This window comes from Pterocles gutturalis, unplaced genomic scaffold (assembly GCF_000699245.1).
Source record: "Pterocles gutturalis isolate BGI_N339 unplaced genomic scaffold, ASM69924v1 scaffold24676, whole genome shotgun sequence".
In the NCBI taxonomy this organism is placed as follows: domain Eukaryota; kingdom Metazoa; phylum Chordata; class Aves; order Pterocliformes; family Pteroclidae; genus Pterocles; species Pterocles gutturalis.
In genome coordinates, this window is record NW_010101079.1 from 7,287 (window position 1) to 22,282 (window position 14,996).

Sequence of the window (14,996 nt, forward strand, 5' to 3'; positions counted from 1 at the left end):
AAAAAAAAAAAGACACCACAGGACCTTATAAGAGAGTCAAGAGTATATTCATTAGAAATGAAATATAAAATACAGTGATGCTGCGGGACAGGGGGCCAGCAGACGAACGTGACCCCCATCATTTCCCACCTGCACCCCCATATTCATTAGAAACGAAATATAAAATACAGTGATGCTGTGGGACAGGGGGCCAGCAGGCGAATGTGACCCCCATCATTTCCCACCTGCACCCCAATCCAAGGAACGCACCCATATAATACAAATCAGAGATCTCAAACCGGAGAGAGAGGAGGAGGAGTTTTACAAAGTTTTTTTCTTGCTATACAGAAAATATATTACTTGCTAGAGGTCAGTGCTGAGCTGCGAGGGGCCCAGGGTCAGTCGTTGCTCAGGAAAGCCCCTGAAGGCACGCTGGCCCCTACTGCTTCCCCACCAGTTTGCTGAACACGTCGCAGATCTCCGGCTTTTCCTGTGCGAACTGCTCGGCTGTGTTTTTCTGCAGCCAGTCGGAGGAACGCATCTGTTGCTGCAGGAGGCCAATCAGGTCACCCAGGTTGGAGCTACTGGCACAGGTAGGCTCCTGGTGGTGGGACACAAAAACGACTTCATCGGTGCTATCTGCTTTGCCATCCTGATCCGACTGACAAGGCTGCTGCTTCTCCTCAGCCAGCATCTCCTGCTCCCGATCTTCCAAAACCTTACGGATTCGCTGCATGCCTGCAGTGGTACAAGGAGCAGAAACAATCAGTGGGTTAGTTTAAGCCACAAGTGTCCCCAAATCCCTCCGATCCAGAAAAATCTGGAGGGTGGAAGGAAAGGGAGGAAAAGCAGAGACAACAAGAGGAGAAGAAGAAAGAAGACAAAAGAAGGAGAAAGAAGACAGAAGAAGACAGAAGAAGACAGAAGAGAGGAGAGAGGAGAGAGAAGAAGAGAGAGAGAAGAAGAGAGGAGAGAGGAGAGAGGAGAGAGGAGAAGAAAGAAGAAAACAAAAGAAGATGAAAGAAGACAAGACAGAAGAAGACAGAAGACAGAAAGAAGAAGAAAGAAGAAGAAAGAAGAAAGAAGAAAGAAGAAAGAAGAAAGAAGATGGGAGAAGAAGAAAGAAGAAAGAAGACGGAAGAAGAAAGAAGAAAAAAGAAGAAGAAATAAAATTAACAATAACAATGACAGGATAAGTTTAGGATTAAGGAGAGGAGGAAACGGTGCTGCAGAAATTCTGGTGGGAGGAGAAAGAGAAGAAAACATGACTCACCTAACTGTAGCCGGTGGGTCTTGTCAGCAAAGATGATGCGGAACCAGCCGGGTTCACTGCATTCAAAGGCTTTACCACAGGACAGGAGGACCTTGTTATCCAGAAAACGTCTCCAGAGCAGCATCTCCTCCTCAAATGTGCCTGTCCTAAGGTACTAGGAGAGTCAGCAGAAGGGTCAGAGGTTAGGAACACGCAGGCTAGCTCCCCGAGATCCTCGTGAACTTGTGATTCCCACGAGGTCTGCAAAGGCCAGGGGAGACACCTTTTACCTCTGAAGCACAGCAGTTGTGATAGAAAGGAAGAAATGGGGAGGAAAGTGGCTTGAGAGCAGTAAGATTCCTGCAAGGAGGGAAATGCACAGAAAGGAAAGGAAAAAAATGGACAGAAATACCAGGCAGCCCTTCCCTCTGCTCATCAGACAACACGTGAGGCTTTAACAAAACGCTTGTCACAATATTGAACGTTTCCTCTAGATGCAGCTCCACCACGCACCTGCCCTCAGCCCAGGAGAAGCCTCCCTTCTAAGACTACCAACCTTTCGGAAATCGATCCAGACGAAGAAGCCTGCACTGCGGTTGAGGAAAGGAACGCCAAGTGTCTTCAGCTCATTTGTGACATACGTATGGGCAGCTTTTAGGCGGGCGTGGTTGGCCCTCAGGTATACCTGGTTGATCCAATCTGACCAGGAGGAGAAGATAAAGGAAAAAAAAAAAAATCACAAATTGACCCAGAATTCGGATCTGTTCAAGTTTCCAAAACACTCCCAATGCCTTTTTCCATTTCACCCTTTGCCTCCTGTTCTCGTTTTCTGTTTCCTCAAAAAGCAAAAAGGGGGGCAAGAACTACGGAGCGGTTTCATGCCTGTGCAGAACAGTGTCTCCTTTCCCTTTCTGAGGAAGCTTCCCTACATCCACGGCTCCTACTTGTTGTGGACTGTTAGCACTCCATCCACGGCAAAGCTACAAATCCAGCGCGTTCGACACAACACCGGCTGTTTCTACCCAAACAGCTATCGCACCTCTTCAAAGCTGCCCCTCTAATTCTGCTCATCATCTGCAGAAATGTTCTTTTTTTTTTTTTTTTGCAGAATTGTCAGCCGTGTGTTACCTGGGCAGCTTCAGGGTTATGGAAGACAGTCAATTAAGCTGCACCAACATTTGGGAAAGTAAGAGGAGGGGATCCACCAGATAGCAAGATGCAGAGGAGAGCGGAGGATCATACATCACTCACCTCTGTCTCTAAGCAGCTGGGCAACCTTGTGCTGGACAGGTCCGCAAACGCCGTGGAAATAACACAAAGAAGCCACTGCGTTAGCAACATCTTGGTTCTCTGTATATAAAGTACCAAAACGAATCCCAGAGACAGCAAAATCCTGCAAGAAACAGAGAGACTATTGCACAGAAAGACCAGGATCCTGCTTTGGTCTTTCCAGCACCAGGAAGCCGAAGACACCAGGCAACCACACCAGCTGAGAAGCTGTGGCACGGCAGCAACCAGCACTCACCTTGCTTATTCCCCACATCACGTGAGTCCGCTGCGGATCAGGCAATCTGTATGTAGAAGGATGCAGACGGGCAGTTAGTGTCAGAGGTGCCGAAGCTTTTGGATCACCAAGTGCAGCATTGCAGAAACAGAGAGGTAGCATTACACAGCGACAGGCAGGGCAGCACAGTCAGTCAAGTCGGGAAAATTCAAATCCAGCCTCACTTTAGAAGCTAGAAACTCTCTGGAGATAGTTTTAGACACAATTTTAAAATATTTCAGATATACAGATACTTGCAGGTGCTGTGCTTCGTGCACACGTTTCCTGCACTTATGAAGCCTGGACGTATAATGCTAGCAATCAGACCTGTGCCAGTGTATTTGCCAAGAATTAAAAGTCATTTTCTTTCTTTCAAACCCCAGTATTTTGCAGAAGGAGATGAAGCTCTTCTTTTGCAATGTTGTACAAGCAAGCCCAGCAAAACACGGAGCTAACACTTAACCAAGTGTATTTTATTACCTTGCAATTAAGCATAAAAAGAAAGATAGCACCACTGGTGAAAACTAGAAATTTTTTTAAATAATAAAAAAAACACACACTAAAATTTTTTAAAAATTAAATTTTCAAAATTTTCATGTAATTAAATCAATAACTAATTAAACCCATTCTCCAGTCCATTATAAAACCGTGATCCATGACTACTCTATGAAAAAAAAACAAACAAAAAACCAGAAACAGCAACAGAAAATCTTTACAGGCATGAACAGAGAGGTGGGAAAGAGGTGACAATGTTTAGGTAGAACAAAAAGCCTCAGTCTCAACAAACAAAACGTGTTTCCAGTTTTGGGGACTGTCACAAGCCAATACCGAAGCACACGTTGAAGTGTGTACCGCAACAGAAAGCTAACTACCCTTCTTTACTGGCTAGATTGCACTTCACAAAATGACTCTGCCATTCAGAATCAGAAATTAAAAAAAATAAATAAATAAAAAAAAAAGATAAGTCAGCATAAGGCAGATTGAGAATTTGCTAGCTTATGACTTAACTTCCAGTCACTAGTTCTCAGCAAGGCATCATGGTGAACTGTCACTGGAAGGTGGCCAGGGAAGGAGGAGCTGATTTTACCTGTCCATGCCTAGGACACTGTGAAACGTGGCTGATTCGTCAAAAACTGACAGCATGTAGATCTCATCTACTATCACATGCAATTCGTGTCTGCAAAAGGACAAAAAGGAGGTTACCAGAGAAGGTTGCTGCTGGTTGAGAAGCAGAGGGAAATTCCGGACTGCAAAGACTCGCTTCATACAAAGAAAAGGGACACGGAGTTTTGCAGAACAGAAGCATTTCTAGACCAGCTCCTAAGGTCTAGGATGTGGACAGGGAAGTGATTCCAGATATATCCACCTGTCACCCACTGCAACCATACCATGAGATAAAAACCCAGCCATTTGCAAAGCCCTCATGAAAATTAACTGCTGTGCGTGGTGCCCATCTGGAATAAGTTGTTTCATCATCTACTCAGAACTGACAACACTTCAGAGAGTGTCCATGACTCATCACGAAGCTGGAAACCCATCCCCATCTATTTCTTTTTCTCTGCACATACAGAGAAACTGTGAGGAAAGGAACTCAGTTTCCTACCAAAGCAGCACAGCACGATGGTGTTTGCTGTGGACTACCAACAAATAAAAAGTAAAAAAAAAAAAATAAATAAAAGTTTTCTTTAACTCGCATTCCTTGATGCAAGCTGCTTTGCCACTCCAGCTGACTGCGTGGTCCACGCTCCCTTGTCCCCACCATTCCCCTCTCCTCTCTCGAGCCCACCGCTGTGTGGGAAGAAGTTTGCCTGACTTAGAAGATATTCACAGACAAACTCAGGGACAGCACGCAGTCCACCCGATTCTGGAAGCTGTATCTGCTGAGGATGCCTCAGCCTTCCCAACTGCCGTACCTTTTAGCAAATTCCAGGTAATCCCGCAGCTCTGACAAGGAGTAGATGTCCCCGAGGGGATTCTGAGGATTCAGAAGAATTAAGGCCCTTACAGGGACACCCTGCAGAACACAAATAATGCGGTATTAAGAGAGCGCCCATCAAGGGATAAATTTTCAGTCCCTCTACTTGAGCAGCGAGCGTGAGACAAGATTCCCCTTCAGCTTCCACCAAAGGTTAGATTTGTATGAGAAAACTTTTAGCCACAAATTAAGATTTTTTTTTTTTTTTTACAATTGTATCACCTGCAAAGTGAACTGAGGAAAAGATTATAGAATGAATGGATGATTTTGAAAAGAGGGAGTCTGCCACAACCACTGCCATCTGGTCAACCAATTCATGAGAAAGATGCTCTCACACATTCTGAGCGTGGACGAGAAGCTTCTCTGAGCTGTACCGGTAATTGACAAGTAACACATTGCTGAATGAATGAGGCAAGAAGGATAGGGACCTGAGCTACATGGATGCAAACAGTTCTCCTTTCGAGCACACTTGGCTGGAGACGCCAGAGCCGGTAATGATCTAAAGATGCAGCTACACATATACAGGACCATGTCAAAACGTACAGACTAACTCTTCAGATCTGCATTTATCCTCTAGACTTGCACCTCTCTCTTTCCTGTAAAAACTCTTGGTGCTCTTAGTGGATCCACCTGCACCCCTGTGCAGAGCAGGCAGTTTTGGGGCAACTCAGCTGGCCCTCCTCAAGGAGAAGCCCTGGGTGATCCCTACTTCTTAGTGCGTGCCCAAGATTTTTGGGTTTTTTGATGTTTTGGTTTGGTTTGGGTTTTTTTTGTGATATGAATGGGTTCTAGTGCTTTGTGACTGGTCTGATACTCCTGATTTATCCTTGCTGTTGTGACCACAGTTGGACAGACACACCACCGAGGGATTCCCCCTAAGATTGCCCCTGAGTTGGCAAGCAACCTCATCGGAGGTGGTCTGCAAGGACAACTGGAAAGCCAGGCGCTAGGTTTTGAAAATGTTTTGCTCCTTAGGCCTTGGGAACTGCTGTCTCAAATATGTTGTAGACTTAACGGGCAATATGAAGCTCAGCTACACTCACCTCTGCCCTGGCATCCTGCAAGGCCTTTTCCAGTTTTTCCACCGTAAGCTGAAAAGGTCGAGTGCTTGTTCCAGTAATCTGAAAGACATCACAAAGATAAAAAAGGCCAAGTTCTCTCAATGCAGTCTGCCTTGAGCCAATCCCCAGAGGAACGTTCCCCAAAAGAAAATAAAAAACCAACAATAACGACGTAGCATCTATCTTCTTGTCCTTTTATACTACAGAGAGAATAAATAGATAAATAAAACCAAAGAAATGTTCGTCACAGGCTGGCCACACACACAGAATTCTCTGGTTATCCTTGAATAACTAAAGCAATGCAAGATGTCCATCTGCTGATGGAGGACAGTACATACTTCTGTCTCCAAGGCTCAAAATGGCCATTTTTCTCCTCTCAAGAGCAGTAGTTGGGAGTAAGATACAAGAAAAGGAAAAGACTGGAATCCAGACTTACGGTCTCAAACAACGTTCTTGCAAATAATGTGCCCAGTTTCCCACCGATAAATTGGGAAGATGTCCATGGGCTGCAGCCTGCAGTTCTGAGGACTCCTTGCAGAGGTTCCCAAACCTCGGCACTTTGGAGTGTCAGTTATTTTTTACAGAGGTGGGTGCTCCCTTCCCTCAGATCTTACCTTGCTGTCTAAATAGGCATACACCAGCTTGACGTTGCCATAGAGGAAGACGCTCTGGGTGATGCCACCATAGAAGGGAGTAGCAATGAGAACAGCTTCTGGAACCGAGAAAACAAAATTAGCTATCGACAGGTCACAGCCCTTCTCTCTCTTCTGAGAGGTCCTTCAGCTAAACGTGAAAGCTTTTCTACCGCTGTGCCCTCTGGAAACACTCATGTTCCCACCTTCTCCTCCGCTTTTACTTTTACATTAATCCTGTCCTCTTCTGCAAGAACCCAGGTGAACGTGAGTAAAGCCCACACTTTGTCTAACAAACTAAAACAGGGCACCGCAACAAGGCAGACAGGGAAAGACACCACGTGCCAGTACGTGAGGTCTGCAGACCACGGAGATGATGGATTTCACAACACAGTCGGGAAACAAGAACTTTGCAGCAGGTCAAAGTGAATTCCACCACTTCACTTCCATCAAACACCATTTAAACAGAGCAACACATTATTTCCCGGCAAAAAAGAAACATTAAGAATACCTCCCAGCCATCCACTTACCTCCTGGATCACAAAGGACTGTAGCTAACGCAGAAAATAAAGAGCCACAACCATTTAAAACAATCACCTACAGAAAAAAGAGAGAAGCTAGTGATCAATCTGTCCCTAGAAAGACAAGACTATAAAATAATTATTTCTGACCATGTCACCGAAATACATTTTCTCCCCAATTCTCTAGCATGAATGTTCCCAGATTCTTCCCTGCTGAAATCCCACTTCTACCAGAAATAACTTTAATCCTGTTCTTTGCTTCAGAGACAGTTTGTCCCAGTGCCATTTGTGATTCTAATGTGCAATTTAGAAAAAGAGCAGGCTTTGAGCAGGGAAAAAACTGGGGAGCAGTTCTGAGCTGCTAGAAAAGCAAACTACTTTTCATCAGCCAATATGTGCTATCATCTCTTGGTGGTAACAGCAGCTCCGACCTCCGGCCAGATTTGTGCAAAAGTGGAAAATGCTGTCTCGTACGGGAGCAGCTCTGACTCCTGCTTCTAGAGGAGAGATGCTCACGGGTCCCGTGAATTTCACTCCAAGGATCAGGCAGAATCTGCTACCTGGGAGAAGATCAGCAAACTGATCAGTGGGAACTTCAGCCCAGTATGAGTTTCTAAGGCATTGCCGCAGGGAGAAAACTGCCGGCTGCACGACGCGGAGGCAGGAGCCTGCGCCCAGCCTGCACCTCTCCCAGGTCACCCAGTCCTGCAGAGGCACTGGTGCCTTCCTTACAACACTGCCCCGCGTTTGGAAAGGTCTGGCTCTACAGGCTAAAACCACTCCCAACGCAAGTGCAGATTTTTTTTGTCCTGAGGTGTAACAGCAGAAGGGGATGAAATTCAGCTTGACTGGAACAACAGGAGCTCTCTGTCAAGGCGGAGGGATGCAGGTCCCAGAGCTGAATGAGGAAATGAGAACAAAAAACCCCACCAAGAGCACTGGTGTGAGGAGCTGGCACACAAAAGCCAAGCATAAGGCAAGACCCAAAGTGAAGTACGCATCCAAAGCTACGGGAATGGCTATGAATCCATCTCATTTACACGTTAAAAGGCTGTCATCTTACCAAATCATCTGCTTAAAAAAAAAAAGAAAAGATGAAACTGTTTGACAACAAACGACAAGACATGAGAACAGACACCGAGGGAAAGCGGGGTACCCACATTTTCTGCCTTCAGAGGTGCAGGGGCCTTGCAGTAATGGGTCAAAAATCGAGCCACCTCCTCCCGTAAACTGTGAAAGACACAAAAGCAAATATTGATTCAGCTTCTTCTCCAAGAGGCTGGGCTTCCCCAGGTCCAGAGTAAAGCCTGGTGAAACCAGCTGGAAAACAGGACAGCTCAGGCATGACATGGCAAAAGTGTCACGGACAATGTCCATGACGGTGCAAACAATTCCGATGGGCTTTTAATCATGGCACAGAAGAGAAGGATTACACTCCCCAAGCGTTCACTATGTTTCGAAGAACTGTTTGGAGTTACCCAATTTGTTAGCGTACACAGTCCTTTTAAAACCGCTTTGGAAAATGTGCAACTTCTCTCACATGAAAGGATTTTTAACTGGATGAACTGGTAGGGCTGCTAATTTTATGGTTTTGCAAAGAAAAAGATGATTAAATGACCTAGAAAAGTTTGAACTAGTGAGTGTAGCAGTTTGTATTCATCCGTTCTGCCTGTCAGGCAAGTAGCCAAAAAGAGAAGCGCTGCAGAAAGAGAAGACTTACAACATGTGCCCCTTCCAGTCGGGATACTGCAGCAGCGGAGGCTCCATCAGATTCATATCGGTCTGTGTCAGCTGGGAGCAAGGAGAAGAGACATTAGAAGCACAATCACTGATATCAGAAACACAGAGACGGACAGGATCCACCGACAGGCACGTACCTGCATAGACACACACACACACGCGACTTCAACAGTTGTAGAACTGGACAGAGAAAGCCACTGACCGTCCCAATGAACGCAGCTTGGAGAAGCACGGACCAGCAAACCCACCCATGATAACTCCAGGTTATGTCCAGCCCGGGTTTCTGCTAAGTTACTGCAGCCAAAACTTTGCTGCACAGAGTTCTATAAAAAGGACACAGAACGGGCAACAGACACGATGCCCAGAACCAAGCTGCCTGCAGAAGACTTTCTCAGCTAATGAAGCAACCCAAAGTGACCCAAAGAGACCCAAAGTGACCCAAAGAGACCCAAAGTGACCCAAAGAGCGTTTCGCCCAAGCTCTGAGGACAAGGGCTTTCAGCTGGGCGGTAAGTCCCAGGTGTGAAAGCTCAGGTCTAGGCTGTCAGAAAGAGACAGGAAGGATTTTTGAATCACAGTCAGATGCATATTTTCTTTAATAAACTTTCAATATGTTGATTTTTTAATGAATTCTACCTTCCATTTATGCCTCAGTTCCAAGTTACTGCAGCTCCTTCAGATCTCTGATTCTGACAAGTTTTAATGAGTGTTAAAACACAATGGGAGCTTTCAAAAGACGGGAGAAAAATGAAGTTATCTTGTTGGCAATTTTTCCCTGGGGGCAGGCACTTTGTTCCTTATTGGGAGTTCATTCTGATCTCAAAGACAGATTCACCTGAACTGTGGAGCCCTTTTTAATCTTTATATTTAGATAAAGTATGCACGCTGCTTTTATCTAAATATTTCCAAGGCTGTAAATATCAGGGTTTCACACCATCCAGTTCTACGAAGTTGCAAGGGAAAGCAGAGCGGTGGTAAGGGCAGAGAGAAGACAACATTTCACATAAACAAATGGGAATGAACAAATACTATGTACAACATGCCTCTACAAATATTTAATGGCACCCAAATCTACAGGTTAATATGTAAAAAGTGAGGGTGGCGGGACACGACAAGTGCAAGGGAGGAGGGAAATTCAACATGCAGTGTGAAAGTTTGTCACGTATGAACAAAACCACAACATTGTCTACCGGTGTTTTAATAACTGGTGCCAAGCTCTGGAGTTTAGAGCCGCTGTCCTTATCCCATGCAGAATTACAACCTGATATTATAGGATTCAAGTTCCTTTACTCAGCGGTGGATGCTTTTGAAGCCTATGTAGCACAGAGCTGTGCCTCCTTAGATCTCTCTCCTAAACTTCTCTAGAGGATGCAACATCAAACGTTATCAGCGGACCTGGCCAAAAATGACTCGGCAAGAATAACGAGGAGAACCCCCAAAGGTAATGCTTTTTGCCTCCAGTCCCAGCTGGCGCTGCAGCCGCTGAACCCATCCTATAATTCCAGGCTGCCACAACCGAGAAGTCGGCAACAACATCTCTGTTCAGCTCATTGCCACAAGCAAGATGGCTCGTCTCACTACAGCCGGCAAAGTCTGAACTCGTTTTCATCATGAGGCTAATTAAGACTTGGTGTTAGTTTTAAGAGGAAAGGACAGCGAAGGAAGGAAGGTGGCACCTACACAACCTAGCAGGCGCCTGTGTCGTGCCGCAGCGCCTCTGCCTTACCTGTTCTTTTAGCTGGAAGGCGGAGCGGTGGGGTAGCGTCCCCCCAAGTCAGTGGAGTGGCAGGCAGAAATAAAAGGAACATTTTGAGGGTGGGAATTGGTGGAACGGGAGCAAGTGTGAATTTCAAACCGCAGAGGCCGACCATCCGGCCTCGAGCCACCTTCCCTCCCCACCGACAACTCCAGGCAGGAGGAGCTGCTGCCCGCCTGCCGCCTCGCGGGCAGCGATTTCAGTGGAAATCAAGAAACGTCCCTCTACAGGACGATTTTTTCAGAATTTTTTTTTCATCTGCGACAGCGTCCGAATCGTGTGACTTTATAACAGACAGATGTGAAGAGCCTTGAAATTAAATAGAGTTCAAAACTAATTTCAAAGCCTCTGTATTAAATCAGCTGCTGTCAGCAGGAGGAAATAAAACACATCTTATTTTCATGTGGTTTTCTGAGCCTTGTACATTCCCAAAGGGAAGCTCATCATGAAGAGGAACAGAAAAACACCCTTCTTCCTATCCTCCTGGAAAAATAACATAAATAAATGTACAAATAGCTGGATTCAAAAGTGACTTCCACCAAATCAAAAACTCACGACCAGAGAAACCTGAGCTACAGCAAGAACTCCAGGAAAGCGCAAGCACTGAGGAGGAACCACAGAGCAAATTCAGCATTTCATTTCTGGACCAGGACTTACCCGCTTAGACATCAGGTCAAAGCAGAGTTTATTCTCACTGGTGCCAAAGTTGATTATACCCTGGAAAAAGAAAGAATCTGTTGTTTAGAGACACAAAAGCCATATGCATACATCACCTTAGCTGTCACTTTGCTAAATTGCCCCCAAAAAGCTTACCCAGGAAACGTGAAAACACGGCTGACCTCAACTCCACTAGGTATAACTGGAGACACGTATGTGTGTGTACATACATCGCCCAGGCACGCAGCTTCTCACTCCATTAACTGGCTGCAGACGAACTCGTACGGACGGTTTATACCTCTTTAGAGAATACCTTTGACTTAATCTTGAATTCACTCACTGATTTATATCTAACTACAAAAGAAACCCTAACATAATTCTGAGAAAACTGAGCTTTACCCTTCTGCAGCCGTTTAAATAAGGTTTTGGATACATTTCTTTATCTAAAAGCATTTATCAGTCCTTACCGTTCCACTCCACTGATTAGCTCAGAAACCACATAAACGTGTAGTCATGAAAAGTGGTTACAACACTGAATTTTCCCCTCGGGAGAGATGACCCCGCAGTTCCAGGTTTGGGATTTGGCCCCACTTATTTAGCGCTACATTAGATCTTGAAGAGTACAACTCTACCAGCGCATTTTCATTAGTGGAAGAGGTTGGGTAAATATTTTTTAAAATGCAAAAGGAAATCTAAGCAACTGTACATTACTAAAGTACAAGCCCAATTTGGGGCATTTGTTTAAAAACCTGCCTCCTACACAGACAACAGCTGGTAGAAGAGGCAGTTTGTGCCTGATAATGCGCCCTGTATCAAAAACTTCACTGGGATTTTCTATCTTAAAAATCTAGTTTTCACCTCCCAACACAGCATGACTAAAGTCAGGGCTAATAATAAATAATTTTTAAAGTTTCAAGTAGTTCAGGATCTGAATGTGTGATCTATTTAAAAGTAATCCACGTATAAAAACCACTGTTTATATTTACTATGCATGTTACTCCGTAATAATTTTCCATGGAGTATTAACACTCAGCCTTCGTGCCACAAGGGGGGTATGATGAGCTACTTACAACTCAGCAGCCGCCCGTAAACAGGCAGAAAAAGTGCTGAGTGGTAGTTAAAAGTAATTAAAAAAAAAAAAAAACAACGCCTACTGCTTAGTTGTTGTATCTCTTGCAGCCATCACCTGCAATAATGATATATAATCAGATAATCAGAGATGGTCTTCAGTGGGCAACAGAGGGGATGAAGTAAAAGGAGGAAGAGGAGCTCTGTTTGTTCCTGCAGATTTCTTACATCTTTCAAGGTCTACTCGTGCCCAACCAGCAAATCTGAGCCGAACACAGCCTTCATCTTTGGTATACTGACGATCTGCAAAGCTACTTTTTCTTTCTCTTCCTCAAAGACCTTGGCCTGCCATGCATTAGTGAGATCAAAAAAAAAAAACCAACCCAACCCACGCTTTTAGCATATCTGTCAGCAAACCTCCAAGAAAGTTTCTTTTCCTAGCAAGAAAGCCAGGAGAACACCTTGAGGCTCTCACTCACATTGGGGTTCTTGTCCTCATCGTACTTGTCAGCGTGATAAGCTTTGTACCCCTCCTCGGCGGAGCCACGGAAAATGTTGGCGATGTTGCCGCGAGCAGAAAGGTAGGGGCTCCTCTGGAAGTCGCTGGGGTTACAGAAGCCGTGCATGTCACCCCTCCTCTCGGAAAGTGGCCGAGCTCTCATCTCTTGCAGGTCGCCCCCTCCTCCTCCTCCTCCCATGCCCGCAATTTCTGACAGCGCCTGGCTGAAGTCCAAGCCCCGAGGCATCACGAGTGAGGAGGAGGAGCCGCTGTGGCTCTGCTTGAGGATGCTGAGCATCTGAGCAAAGACGTTGAACATGCGAAACTCATGTTCCCGCTCCAGTTCGAACCGGCGCTGCTCCAGTTGCATCCGACGCTCCTCCACGTCCAAATCGCGCTGAAATCGGCGTTCTTCCATCTGCAAAAAGCGCTCCTCCATGGCCCGCTGGGACGTCAGGGTCTTTAGCAAGAACTCATCCAGCGGGTCCTTCGCACGCTGGCCTTTGCGCTTTTTTCTCAACCGATGCAAAGCGGAGAAGCCAGGCCGGGGAACCACGTTCTGGATCCGGGAGGAGTTTGCCATGTTGGGCTCACTGAAACCTGTGTAAAAGCAAGGAGGAAAAATGAAATGCGCAGCACGTAAAGCGGTGCGGACATGCTTCGCTGCCTTCCCCTGCCCTTCCTCGGCAACACCCTTCGGGTTTTACAGGCAAACCAAAGCAAAACCTGCTGTCAGGTACATCTTGAAATTTGTGAGTTTTTTGGAAGTTTGTTTTTAACTTCACACATTGGGCACCCCATTACGCCAGCAGCCCCGTACTTGGCCTCTGAACCAACCTGAACAATCGTCAGTTCCCTCCACTGGACCAACTACGCAACCACCGCGGCAAAGAGGACATGACGTTTCTTCCTGACCTCAGACATTAACCTCACGCTGGTTATCGCCTCTCTTCCTCCCCGTCACGCCATGCTCTCCTGCCAGCCTGTCCTAAGCTGGTTTGAAATCCCCAGGATTTCCAGACTGGACCCTTCCTGGCAGCCAAGCAATGGCCAACTGCACTTACAGTGCAGACATGCAGTTTCTGCCAGTGACTTTCAAAAACATCTTCTTTCCAAGTCCTAATAGCTTAGAAAGCCAGGCAACGATTTTTCCCAAGTATTCTTCATTATCAAGTGTCCTAAAAGATTAGATCTGGAAAATACTTTAAAAGGACGCAAGGAAAGTTTCACCTGCAGGTTTACAGTGCAGCCATGGCAGAAGAGGGTCTCCTGATACAATTCAGCATGAGGACAGCAGGCAGCCCTGGTGATGTTCAAATGATACCAAAAAGCATGCCTTTTTTTTTTCTTTTTTTCCCCAAAAGGTAGGTACTGTTGGCATTATATGCAGAAATCTAGCATGAATGCCTAGCCTGGCTTATGCAGACATGCAGCACTTTGGATTTCATACACAGTATTTAGCCTCAGGTCATTATTTTTTATTTCATTTACCTGCAACAAGATACATTTTGGGAACGGCCAGAAGACTATGAATGCAGACACCAGCCTTCTACTTTAAAGCTTTTTGGGACATGGAAAAATACGGATCCAAACGTCAGTGTGAAAAAAAACAGGTGTCTATCTCAGCATCGGGGAAAAAAAAAAAAATCTCTCTTTCTGGGAAACCAGGCAGAAACCTTATGCTGGAATGTAAAAGGCTACCCCTACCTGAAGGTGAAACACTGGTTTCAGTGGGAATTTCCACCCTGGAGATGGGAGAGTTGTCCTGGGCCCTCTCCAAGAAGGCTCTCTCCATCTCCTGCTCTTCAGGGGAGCCCTGCTGGTAAGACATGGATGCTGGGGGCTCGGGGGTCAAGCTGTGTTCATCAGAGTTCACCTCCTCACATTTGATTTCCATCAGTTCTGGGTGCTGCGAGTGTCCGAAGGGCAGGCCCGAGGGGGCGAACTGGTGGTGATGGTAGCCCTCCACCATGCCGCCCTGCAGCACCTGCTGAGCCATCACGCTGCCGCTCAGCGACCCGTACGCCAAGGCCGGCCGGCTGCTCAGCACCCGGTCCATCGCCTCGTAAAACTTCCACGTCCGACCTCCCCGCAGGGCTTTGCTGTTATCTTTAATCCTCCGGTACTCCAGCTTCATCTTCTTGATCTTCTCCCGGCACTGGTCCCCGGTGCGGTGGATGCCCTTCTCCCGCAGCACCTCGGCGATGCGGTTGAAGACGTGCTGGTTGCGCAGGCAGCTCTCCAGCTCCAGCTGCACCGACTCGTCTGCCCACAGCTGCAGCAGCTCCACCACCTCGGGGTCCGACCAGTTACT

General features: G+C 46.3%; 1 protein-coding gene across 1 annotated transcript; it reads right to left on the reverse strand.

Annotated features, from left to right (window-relative positions):
• Nucleotides 1–227: 227 nt before the first annotated feature.
• On the reverse strand, nt 228–14,947 carry LOC104468118 (probable inactive 1-aminocyclopropane-1-carboxylate synthase-like protein 2; the record flags this gene model as incomplete). Its single annotated transcript, XM_010082146.1, has 15 exons — nt 228–717; nt 1,253–1,406; nt 1,788–1,930; nt 2,483–2,624; nt 2,757–2,802; nt 3,862–3,951; nt 4,688–4,788; nt 5,793–5,870; nt 6,425–6,522; nt 6,973–7,039; nt 8,124–8,193; nt 8,684–8,754; nt 11,116–11,175; nt 12,663–13,282; nt 14,390–14,947. Coding segments are annotated over 15 exons (2,597 nt in total), but the record flags the coding sequence as incomplete, so codon positions are not given.
• Nucleotides 14,948–14,996: the final 49 nt, after the last annotated feature.